At 41.8% G+C, this 12,567-nt stretch overlaps 1 protein-coding gene across 2 annotated transcripts in view; it reads right to left on the bottom strand.

Moving 5' to 3' along the window:
* The window catches only part of LOC130162950 (disks large homolog 5-like), a 33,232-nt gene that overhangs the window by 9,984 nt on the left and 10,681 nt on the right, over nt 1-12,567 (bottom strand). For both annotated transcript variants that reach the window (XM_056366862.1, XM_056366860.1), the window contains exons 6-22: nt 10,797-11,053; nt 10,081-10,393; nt 9,168-9,398; nt 7,690-7,874; nt 7,419-7,544; nt 7,005-7,137; nt 6,757-6,881; nt 6,094-6,269; nt 5,798-5,901; nt 5,377-5,469; nt 4,068-5,003; nt 3,577-3,694; nt 3,230-3,374; nt 2,515-2,636; nt 1,369-1,452; nt 1,119-1,278; nt 80-242 (exon numbers count right to left, since the gene is read on the bottom strand). In XM_056366862.1, coding sequence (XP_056222837.1) covers nt 80-242; nt 1,119-1,278; nt 1,369-1,452; nt 2,515-2,636; nt 3,230-3,374; nt 3,577-3,694; nt 4,068-5,003; nt 5,377-5,469; nt 5,798-5,901; nt 6,094-6,269; nt 6,757-6,881; nt 7,005-7,137; nt 7,419-7,544; nt 7,690-7,874; nt 9,168-9,398; nt 10,081-10,393; nt 10,797-11,053 — 3,471 coding nt within the window. The remainder of the gene's footprint in view (nt 1-79; nt 243-1,118; nt 1,279-1,368; nt 1,453-2,514; nt 2,637-3,229; nt 3,375-3,576; nt 3,695-4,067; nt 5,004-5,376; nt 5,470-5,797; nt 5,902-6,093; nt 6,270-6,756; nt 6,882-7,004; nt 7,138-7,418; nt 7,545-7,689; nt 7,875-9,167; nt 9,399-10,080; nt 10,394-10,796; nt 11,054-12,567) is intronic.

The raw sequence follows: 12,567 nt of genomic DNA on the forward strand, positions 1-12,567 counted from the left end.
AACAGCAGCGATTCATTAAAAAATAACAAAGACATGACAAAACACAATCAAATATTTAGTTGAGGTGTGGTCCCTGTACCTCGAGGAGCTGGTCTCCATACGCTAAACGAGCTTGGTGTGCGATGCTGCCCGCTGTCACTTTGGACACAAATACGCCGCCGTTCTCTCCACTCACAATGGAGATCCCTAGTGGTTCAGCTCCTTTCTGTACCGTCACATTGCGTGGCTCCTCCAAGTATGGCCTTCAGGGGAAAAAGAGGAACATTTTGTGCAACTGTGATGTGCAGACATCTATGACAAACAATGAAGACTGTTGGCAGGATGCAACATGCAATTCTGAAGGAACTTAGCTCCAAACGAAATTCAAAGGAGAATCTGTTGCCTGCAATCTGATGTTTCAATTCAATGCAGCTCTCTGTACGACTTGACATCAAAGGTGCTTTGCTAGCCTTTGAAAGGTCTCAACAATAAGCGATGGGAATTGTGTTGGGCATGCAAAGTGCGTTTCAGGATCCAACTCAAAGTCATGCAATCATTCAAAATTCAACAGCATTCTGAATAAATAACAAGCAGACAAAGACGATGACTTAAAGGGATACACATCCATTAGTTTTCATTATCAAGAATTTCAAACAAATTTAAGACCACTGCTACTAAGCAAGGCTGGAATAAAACATTTCTATTTGCATTGTGGACACAGAAGGTCTTGAGATCCGTGCTCATAAAGTGTATCTACTACAAACAGCACATGACAAACCTCAAGCTTCTTAAAGAGAAGAACTTGGGCTTAACTGCCAGTGGAAGTCTGACAGAGGAAGTGTTATAAGAGACACATCTGAGAATAAGATGGAGAGAGGAAAGAGAGCATGATCACCCAAACTAGGAGAGAAAGATTTCAGGTTATAATGAACAGCAGCAGAGAGGAAAGAGATGAGGATGAAATGATAGATGGTAAGTCTGTGTCGTAACGGTATGAGATGGAAGCTCACAGCTTTGTTTACTGCTTTACTAGAGCTTCATCACAATGAACCAGACAGAAACACAGACAAATGGTGGAAAACATGACATGTTCTGCTGAATGATGGCAGTATAACGATCCAGACGAGGGGCTGGCATACCCATCCTTCCTCCTGTCACCAACTGAAGCAGGGCTGACTGATATCCTGGGCTGGGTGGAAATGGAGCTCTGTGATTGGCTGCTGGTGAAAGACGATGTCTCCAGGTTGACAGGGGACATTGGAGGTGTCGGGCTGCTGCACTCTGAATGTGAGAGAGAGACTGGAGTGGCAAGAGAGAAAGGTATAAATTCAGACTCGCTGTTTACTGCTATAATGCTTACTATCAGACGATGGAGCTGCCAGACTTTACCTCTGTCAGATCCAGTGGAGCGGGGATAACGTGTAGGAGGGATCTTGATACGTTCTGCCCTAAACTGTAAAGTACTCAAGGAGCCTAAAGAAAACAAAGGAAATATATTAAAAAGTATCAGTTTACCCAAATTAACTTAACTCTGCAGGTATCTCTAGCGGATACAGGACTTCCTGCAGGAAATTGCTTAGTGAAGGTGATAAGCTGTTTTTTCTGACACTGCAACACGCTGCTCTGATTAATTACAGCAAAGGAAATGTTTGATGTGGTCAATTAGTCACTGTGATCACCTGAGCTGAGTCAGACAGATCATGTTGCATCTTGTCGCTTGGTCAATTTAGTCGCCGGATGACGGTTGAAACACTCATTAAATATGAGGCCTCTGCTGTCGGTGTGATATACGGTAACGCTGCTGGCCCTTTTCTCTGAGAGTTTATGGTATATTGCAAAATATGCAACTGTGTAATTTCTTCTGACATAAGTGAGGACAGTCTTCACCACTTAAGCACTGCACTTAATTAAACAGTTAAAAAAAAAAGGAACAACATTGATGCATCAAAACCAGAATCAACTTGTATATCCCACACATTTGTGTTCTTTGTCTAACCCTGGTCCTTACATTAACCATGATGCAACTCCACTGCTGACTGTGTGGAGGGAGATTTGGGTGTTCTATGCTAGTCCTGATTAAAGTAGCCTCAAGCAGAGATGAGGAGCAGACTATGGGGGTCTGGTAAACTCACTTCCTTTTTAACGACACACACCCAGATTATTTTTGTTTTCAAACTTCTTCTGCCACAACCAACATTTACAATACAAGTCCAATACAAGTCATACTCACAGTGTTGTTAGTTATATTTAAACATATAGCAATATGCTCTTGCAAAAACAATGTCCCGGTTACTAACTAGTTTCTGAAAATGAAATAATCCCTAATAAAACAATAATAATCAATATATAATCTCAAATATCCAGGACACTGATTCTGATATTTCAGAGCATCAGCAAATCTAACCAAAATGCATGGCTAATAACCGATAGAAGTAAGAGAAAAAATATGTCTTGGCCCTCTTATCATGAAAAAATACAAAAGACCAGGACATATTATAAATTATGATTTGATTAAAACTAGGACTGGATACACACCCAGTCTGGCGCTGGAGGGCAGGGAGTTGGTGCTGTGAGGTGGCTGGCTGCAGCTCGTCTCAGTCGATTCTCCAGTGCGCTTGTGGCTCAGGTCCAGGCTGAGGCGACCTTGATGCTGGGGGCTAAAAGTGGAAGAAAAGGCCTCAGTCAGCCCCCGGGCGGTCAATTATTCAACTCAGAGCAAGATGTAATTTGCTACATGCCATCTGTTCATGAGATCTAGGGTGGCGAAAACACGTTTTTTTTTACTGACCCTCCAAAACACAAAAGATATACAATTTACAATAATATTAAACACATAATGTTCTGTGCTTTTGATAGTACTAACTATAAAAATTGTTTGTTCATGAACAAATCATCTGAACGCTACTATTAATAACAGCTGGACTGACTCACTGCTGTTTATATACTGCAGGTCTTTTTCACAGAGAACATTTTGACATGCCACAGTGAGAAAAAAATGATGATGAAAATTAAACATGGCTGACTTTCAGGTAGCTGCTTCAGTTTCAAGGTCCTGGTATTGTGCATGCTAGCTCAATGTCACACTGCCATGGCTTACTGAGACACATGAATTGACATAGCCACGTTAAAGCTGTTAGTAACACCTGTGCTTTTCCTCCTGTGTGAAGTCAAAATGTCTGCTGTTACAAAGCCGTGAACAAAGAAAAATGCAGAGAGTCTTGAAAATGAATGGATTGGCAGATGTTATCACCTTGTGTGCGAATGTGGGTGGACTCCTGAGCTGGGAGCTAGGGGACAGTTGTTGCTCTGGATCTCATGGCTCCAGGCAGTGTAGACCGGGTTCCTCATCACAGCTGTCACAGCAGGACATGGGGCTAAACCTCGTTGTACTGGATCTGGAAGATCACAGAACAAAAGAAAAGATCAGATCAAACTCAAGACAGACACAGTTTTGACAAAAACAAAATTTACAAATGTATATAATTATGAAATGTAAATAGGTCATAGAGATCACAAGTGAAAGAGCATAGAGACTCTTCCTTTGACCCACAAATGCATGTTGTCTTGGTTCATTGTTCACTTGTTGAGATGACTCACGTGCTGCAATGCTGCTGTAGCTGGGAGGTGCAAAGGGCATGCTGTATCGATTAGTTCTCATTGGAGAAAAGCGTAACAAGTCCACCGGCTCTGGGGAGTACTCGTCATTAGAGAAACTCTGTACCAGCAAAAGACAAACAAACAGCTAATAAGTCTGGGGCTGCAACCAACAATTGATCCCCTAAATTTCTAAAAATGTATCAAACAATAATTTTCTTAAACCCATTAAAAAGTAAGAAAGAGAAAAGTTCCAACACCCCCAAGTGTCTTTAAACTGCTTGTTTTGTTCATCAATCAATCAATCATCACAGCAGCATCCTGTTTGTCGATCACTTTTGCTGATCACATAAAATTGGCTAATCAGCGACTTATTTCACCACTAATTAAGACTTACCAGGAATTTAGAAAGGTAAGACAGAAGTTTGTTGCTTACTAGAGACCTGCACGTGTCATAATGGATGCTAGATCAGATAAGGCCAATATATCTTTACCTGCATGGGAACAGGGATGTGTAATGGAGTCACATTTCTCCGCAGTGCTGGTGCTGACTTTGGTCGGTACCGCCTTTTTTCCTCTGCCCTGTGTCGACTTCCCTCCTCCTCGGCAGGTTTCTTGGCGGCGCTCTTGGTCTCTCCTGAAGGAGCATCGGTGTAATAGAGCTGGTTCCCTGCCTCTCCCTCATCCTTTGGGCTTGTAGCTTGAGCCGGGGAGGCCGGAGGAGTGCCGGTGGTGATGGTAGAGTCCGACGCCGAGCTGTTCTGTTGCCGATGTTTGAACCTGAATGAGTCACTTCTGGCTGGCGGGGTGGGAGGAGTCTGAGCGGATTCAGATATTGAACTCTGTGGTGAGTGCTTGGGCAACTGGGAAACAGACATGTAGTCCATTTTAGGGGGCACCTCAGGTCTCCTGAAAGCGTTCACGTCAAAGATGGACTTCCTCTGTTTGGGTTTTTTGTAGATGGACAGCTGGGCGTACTCAGGAATCGAAGCTCCCACTATTACTTTAGGCCACGTGCCTCCGCTAGCCTTGGCTGGCGAGCCCTGTTCTCGGCCCACAGCTGTCTGGGGTGAGCTGCAGTCGGAGAGCACGGGGGTGAAGGTGAAGGGGCGATGGCTCCTGTAGCAGAAGTCGGGGTGGGGTTCTGAGGGAGTGTGTGAGGTGGAAAGGGAGCGGGAGTGTAGAGAGCTGTTGGAAAAGGGCTTGTGGTGGGAATGAGCACTACTGCTGCTGCTGTCCAGAGAGTCACCTGTGTCCTTACACGCTTCCTCTCCTCTGTCGCCCAAGTCACAGCTGCAAATGTCTGTTTGTGTGGAGCAGTTGTGCTTGGAGTTCCTAGCATGGAACTCACAGGGCTGGAGCCGAGGGGTCTTTTCTGAGTCTTTCAAACTTTCAAATAAACTCTGACCAGAACAGCTCTGTGGGAGGAACTGAAGAAGGGAGGTAAATAAATACTTATTTTTACTATACTAAAAATCAAGAAAATTAAGAATATAGTGAACATCTTTGCAAACAAAACCTCAGTGACTCGCAGTGGGAGTGAGACTCAGTTAGTAAGATAGAAACTATGATATTTGAACTATGCAAAAAGCTTAAGATATTCTTCACATTAAAAGTTCTCAGTAAACTTTTCACCAGTAAAATGTGCGTTTTCTCTTCAAACATAATTAGTGTCTGTTTCACGAAACAGAATTTTTGTAAATTGTTGTATTATAAATGAATCTTTTTTTTTTTCTTTTTTTGGTTGGGTCTATGTCACAACAAAGGGGCTGATTGTGTGTGTTATAGGTCTTAGGAATTCACCTTCATGAGGGAGATGCTGAGAGAATCGCGGCAGTTCCTCAGCAGAGACTCACATTCAGAAAGCGACTTATTATCGAGGGCAATTCCATTGATCTGTGGCGCAAGTAAAAGAAAGTCCAAGATATTAGCACTGACCTCTTAGGACAACATGACAAGCCCAAGTGCATAAGAATCCAAAGATTCACTAATTCAGTATCAAGTATCAAATACCAGTATAAACTTGGCTTTTGCACTTGATAGTATTGGTGTGTAGTGTAGATTTGGGACACAGGTCCAGTGCGTCCGTGGATTTAAACAGTACATGCCCATGGTCAGTAGAGGGCACTAGAGGCTCATATCAATGCCCACTAGCTGTCTCATGGCTTTAAATGAGAATAATCACTTTCCATATGACTTAAAAGTTTTTAGGCAGCATACTCACAGCCAACAGTCTGTCCCCAACAGTAAGAGTGTAGTCTCTAGCAGCTGGACTGCCTGGAGCCAATGTGGCCACGAACACTCCACTTTCCAGGCCTATGCCACTATCTGAGAGGTGAGACGGAAGAAATCATATTTAGGTTAAATACCCGTAATCACAAATACATAGATAAATTAAATTTATAATCCTGCAAAAAATATACTCGTCAGTATTTTTTGTAATGGGATGTCATTAGTTACTTGTTTGTAGCAGGAATTTTAATGGTTACATTTATTTCATCATTGGAGTTTGAAGCTGACCTTTGTGTCCAGCCAGGTTTATCTGGATCGGAGTGACAATCCGTCCTCCTAGTGACTTCCTTCTGCGGACCACCATATTGATCACCCCCTCTCCGCTCAGCACTGCTTTGATCACCTGCTTCCTGTCCTTATTAGTCAGATCCACATCATTAATTTTCAACAACCAATCGTTCACCCTGCACAGAGAGAGAAGAGGGATGATTTCATGAATCAAGCTCTCCAAAAGAAAATAAGGACAAAAAGGTAATGCAGGAGTGGATATCAAACTTCAATACTTTTTGAGCACTGGCCAAATTGAGTCTGTAGAGTTTAGTATCGGAAAGTATCAAATATCAAAAGTGCCACTGAATGCTTGGTCAGATTCTCAAGCCTCTTCATTTTTTCCTTTAATAGAATTTCTTGATCTAAATGATAAAACCTTTTTCAATCTTTAGATAGTATCTTGTGTGTAGGCAAACACACTGCATATTTTGTTAAAAAGGGTTAAAAGATGTTTATATGTAGCAAACACGAGTATGCAAAAAAAAAAAAAAAAGGTTTTTGGTGGTATCCCACTAAAACCTCAGGAGCAGCAATGGTATATAAAAAAAGGAATTCAAATGATACCCAGCGATAATAAAATGAGCTTCATTAACCGTGTTGGCAAAGCAGTGAGACATTTACCTTAATCTTCCTTCAGCGATACTTCCTTTATCCACCTTACTGACAAATATGCCAGAGTCTCCAGGTAAATAGGGATCATTTACCCCTTCAGCAATATCAAACCCAAGCGCTTTCAAATCCATGTCCTGAGAAAAGACAAAACACAAAACATGATAAGTACCAAAATGGTTCCACTATACATTGAGCATTTGAAAGGTAATTTACTGAAAACACATGAGAGAAAATGTTGGGATCAAGGTGGCTCTTACTCTGTGCTTCTCAAATTCAACAACTTCCGTCTCCCACTCCATTGAGTCAGTGTCGATGGCTGAATCATGTGAACTGTGAGCCATTAATTGACGAAACCTTGCCTCCTCTTCTAACTGGTCCTCCATCTTTTCTCTGCAGGACAAATAAAACATCAGGTTCTTAAATAAGTGCAGTCACTTTTAGGAGCAATCAGAATTTTGCTCAAGCTGTTACATAATGTCTCCACCAGGTGGCACTGAAGATCTGGTGCGAAATCTACATCCTGGATCCTCATATAAGGTGAGCACAGCCTCTCACACAAGGGGAATTAAAGAGCAGCATTCAAGTTTTAAACCTAAATATAGAGCAGATGGCATAATCCGGGCAAGAAGTAAAAAAAAAAAAAAAAAAAAAAGCATGGAGGAATGACTCACTTTAGTTCTTTGAGTTCCCGCGCAGCGTCGTTCTTCTGCTTCCTCATGTCATCCAGATTCCTCAGAGCATCTGCCAGATCACTCACAGCTCTGTCCCTCTCTCGCCTCAGGTTGTCACATAGCGTGCTGACAGATGAACACATTTTCAGAAGGCGGCACACAAAATGTAAACAAGTCTATTTTAGTCGAAGTCTCTCTTCCCCAACATGCAATGATAATATAACATATTTCAAAATAACAAACATAGATATCTTTCGAGTCAGTTCCTTACCGTATGCTCTCCCTCTCTGCCACTATCTTGTCCCTCTCCTGAAAGGCCCAGTCCCGTCGACACTTGGCCACCTCAGCCTCCTGCAGGGCCTCCTTCAGCTCCTGAGAGATGGCCTCGTACTGCTTCCTCAGCATCTCGATCTCCTTGTTGGCTCGCTCCATGTCCACAGTGGCAGAGTCTTGTTTCTGGAAGAGTTGAGGGACATGTAAGATAATTAATATCAGTGTTGGGAGTATACAAAGGATGTAGGAAGATAAATATGTCATATGATAGTATGATAGAAACAATGTGAAGGACTTTGATTCATTTGATCATTTAGAATTTATGAGACATTTTCCCAGCAACAGATATTTTTGCTAAATCGTATTTATGAGACTTGAGACACTTGAGTCTGTGTTCATTCCAACCGCATCTGCTCAGCAGGAATCATGATACACAAGCTCTGGCAAACGACACGCAGAGTTGCCCGACAAAAATCCAAACCTGGCTTAACTTTTGCCTCAACAAAGTACGAAGTTACGTTACCAGGCAACGCTACACATTTGCATATCAAATATATGCAAACACACATATTCCTTGTAGCTGACTTTATAATCTGAGTGGTGTAATCGTCATTGTAATTATCGTCCATGGTAACTTTGCAGAGATGAACTCTCGTCTCATGCAGCTGTGCGGTGCTTTGGTGTGTGCTAAGCCTTCAAACCCATTGACATTGCTTAAACTTGACTTCCAGGATTGTTTCTTTTTGTTTTTTTTCCTCTCAATTGTATATGTAGCAACACACCTTGCATCTTGATCTGCATTTAGCACATGAAGAATTTAGAGAAACTCAACTTAACTCACTTCAGAGAGAGATAAATGATAAACATGTAAAATATACTGCTGGTAACTAAAAAGCAGCTTCCACCCATGCTGTCTTGTCAAGGCAGTTTAAAGCGTAGCAGTCATAGATTGGATTAGCTGGTGTGGTTTGAAGTGGGTCAGATATAGTATAATGAATGTATGTCATACAGAAAGTCTGCACTTCTATCTGTAGCACATGCTGGTTCTCTCTGCCTCTCTTTTAATAACTGTACAGCAAGGACACAGTCTAGTGTAGTGAGAGCATTAATTAAGTTCATAGCTAAGTTAATTCCATTAGCCTATACTGTACTGTTGTTAAGGTTAATTATCCATTTCTGAAGCAGTGCAGTTTTCTTGTGCACTTCAAAGTCAGACAGAACCTTTTCGCTGTAATTGCTGGTAATTTTCTAATGCAGGAATCTCAGGACTTTCACTGCAATTAATCTGACAATCACACTAAAACATAGTGTGATGGGTGAGCCACACATCTCTCAACAAAATCAATGTGTGGAAACCCGCCAGCTGCTGAAAAAAACATTTACTACTACTATACGAGATGGGATGAAGGGATTATTGTCAGAGGAATAAATCAATCCCTCCATTTGTAATGATAAATCTCCCGTCTGTCTGGCTACCTGTCTGGCCTGGTAATACTCTCGCAGCAGCTGGTCCCTCTGGATGATGGCCTCTGTCCTCTCCTTGCGGGCCACGTCCCTCTCCTCGCGCACCGTCTCGATGTCCTTGCAGGCCTGGCTCAGCTCTTTCTGGGCCTCGGCCTTGTCCTTGACCTCGTGGCAGTATTTCTCCAGCAGCTCGTTCTTTTCACAGATGGCCCGGTCCCTGTCCACCAGCGCTGACGCCAACTCCTGCATGTCACACAAACATATTAACAGTGGGTGTTACAGGATTAAAAATAAATACTCACATTCCACTGCAACATTAGTGTGTTTATTTGATGAAAATGTCAATGTCTAAAGCATTTTTGTTTTTTCGTTTTAATATGGCTTCATTTTGTGTTGTTTCTTCATCTGTACCCACTTTTTTGGCCTGTTTCTTGTGCAGGTGTGACGCTGGAATTTCCCCCTCAGGGATCAATAAAATCTTAACTCATCTCATTGAACAAAAAGTGCTACTAACAGCAAACTTCCTCTTAGGGGGAGAACTAAGGATTACAAAGACTTCTCTTCAAGCACATCTTTTTTTTTTTTTAAATGGCCATTTTGGGTTTTCTTTATTGGCTGGCCAACTCATCCTGAATTGTAGCCTTTCAAAACCAATAATGACACATGATTACTTTTAGCCCAGCCTCAATAAACTCTGGGTGTTGCCAAAACGAACAATGACAGCAGTGATAACCAGCTTACTGGTAACTATATTTCCAACACAGATATTACGCAATAAGTCATTCTTCATTAACAGATCCACAGCATGAAAAGTAGTTGTGTAAGTCTCAAGCTGTAAATCATGTTTCAAATATGATTCAAATAGGACCAACTGTTCTCCCAGTTCTCAGTGTAAAATAATGAACCCAATTTAATTTCTCGTTACCTGTCGGAGAGCCTCCAGCTCCTCGTTGGCCACCCGTCTCTCTGAGGACGTGTTCTTCAGCTTGGCCTCTGCCATCTCCAGCCCAGTCTGAAGCCTGTCCACTTCTTTGATCACTTGGTCCCGCTCGCTCATGATCAGACGGTACTCGCTGATCACTGAGTCTCGCTCCTCCTTGTATTTCTCACAATCCTTCGCCGCCTTCAGTTGCTGGGTCTTGAACCGTGTCGTCTCTGACTGCAGCCGCTCCATCTCTCGCTGCAGCTCCTTGTTCTGGGCTGCGGCCTTGGACAGTTCCTGCTGCGTGCTGTCAAACCTGTACCAGATAGGATTAGTGTGTTTTACTGCTCTCTCTAAATTTTCAACCTTTGCAGATTAATATTTTCTGTGTTGTGCAAAAACAAAACATAGCTGGTAAGACCAGAAACAGGCAAAAACCACTCTTGAAGTTTTAGAGTCATAAAGGAAACGTTAAAATGGGAAAACATCTGCCCATCTGCAAAGCTTCATCTGCCTTGGATTAAGAATGTTTTAAGTACTGCGCAGATTTGACCTTGGCATTAAACTCAAGTACTGAGTTTGTAGCAAAGTTTGCAGCAACTGCTGTTAATCCTTAGACTTTTTACAGCTGCTGTGTGTGTGTGTGTGTGTGTGTGTGTGTGTGTGTGTGTAGCTTCTAGTGCCGCTGGTTTGTGTGTCTATGATATTTCTGGCTTTACCTTCTTATAGACGAGGAGTACTGCTGCTGATAGTGGATGGCAGCGTCTCTCTGCTTCAGCAGCATGTCCAGCTGTTTCTGCAGACGGTGGTTGTCTTCCTCTGCCTGGTCCAAACGACTCATGTCTGCATTGTGACTGGCCGTCTTCTCGTTGTAGCGCTTCCTCAGAGTCTCGTAGTCGCTCTTCATGGCCTCCAACTTGTCCATGGCTGTGTCATACAGCTTGTTGAGGACATCAGATGACCCCTCCCTCATCACCTGGAAATGACATCATTCAGGTGTAGGCACAATAACATCTCATTGGGTGGTGCATTTAAATAAGCAGAATAACAATGGACTGTTCCAGTACAATTATATAAAGATGACATCTGGCCATTCAGGAGTACCTTATTCAATTCTACGTACATCTACAATTCAGGTACGGCTAATGTAAATAATCCAGTCTTAAATTAACAGTGTCTTGGCACAGAAAAGTAACTTTGTATCTTAAGTAATCAATTAATGCCAAGGCACTCCACTGTGTGCTGAGGTAGCAGGCCAGAGCAAGACTGAAAGCCAGATTCTGCACAGCGAAGAGCTTTACTTTAATGGAAATACAATACTAAAATTGTTGTGCTTCACTGGTGCTTTTGTTTTCAGAAAAGTTAGACTGTCTGCAAGTCTTTCCTAGTGCTATGGATACAAATTTAAAAAGATAAAACATAAGAGAAAAGCTTCCTTGTTAAGTTTCACGTTTGTAAAACCTTGCACGACGTACTTACTTAAACTTGCATAACACTAATAAGTGCTGTCACACCAAACCTGTTTGGTGCAGTTCAAACAAACTCTGAAGTGTTTGCCCATGTGATTCAGTTGGTTTAGGCTGCTGTGGAAGCTTTCATTTGAACTCTGATGTGGTTTGAACTGCACACAGACCAGGTAAAGAAAAGGTGAGCCTCAGTCTGCTTCCAATTAGACACTGTGCAGTTTGTTTGTGGTGCAAAAATAAACAGGACTGTGTGAGAATAACTTAGTGATATTCATAAGTTCAACTACTGTTACATTTTCTTCATCCATGTGCTGATCAGGGAAACTGCCAATAAGGAACCTCAGGGCATTCTGGTGGTTTATATAACCACAATGTCCAGAGTTCAATTTTGGACCTTTGTTGCATATCATATCCCACTCTCTCCCCCCATGTTTCCCATCTGCCTCTGCCCACTAAACAGCAAAAAAAAAAAAAAAAAAAAAAAAAAAAAAAATCTTAACAAAAAAAAAAAAAAAATACCTGAGATAGAGGAAGCAATCTATATAATTACACAAGATGATTTTGCACCGCACATGAGAGCAGGATTTTGCCTGAAACATTAGAAAGTGAAAAGTGCTTGTGCTTCTTTCCTACTCCATTTATTTTGGCAGTTCCTCATTAAAAAGCCAGTCAGACGTAATGACCCCACATCTATCATGAATAATGATACGGTACAAGACGCCTTGTGTTTGTCTAGTCTTTCTCTGTCCGTCATTATTTATTACATATGAGATCCATTTACAGTCTTGACTAATAAAGCTTATAATTACCTATATTTTTTTATTGATTTATTTTATTTTTCTAGAAAATTATTATTGTAGGTAAAGCACCAAAAAGCCAAAGGACAAAGCAGGACAAATTCCACACAAGAGAAAGTACACTATGTAGCATGTCACTGGCATCTAACAACTACATAATAAAGTTCCCCTTTACACTGACAGCACTGAGCTAATTTGATTCCTAATTTGACTGACGCTGAAAAGTA

This window comes from Seriola aureovittata, chromosome 21, assembly GCF_021018895.1.
Source record: "Seriola aureovittata isolate HTS-2021-v1 ecotype China chromosome 21, ASM2101889v1, whole genome shotgun sequence".
NCBI classification, from domain to species: domain Eukaryota; kingdom Metazoa; phylum Chordata; class Actinopteri; order Carangiformes; family Carangidae; genus Seriola; species Seriola aureovittata.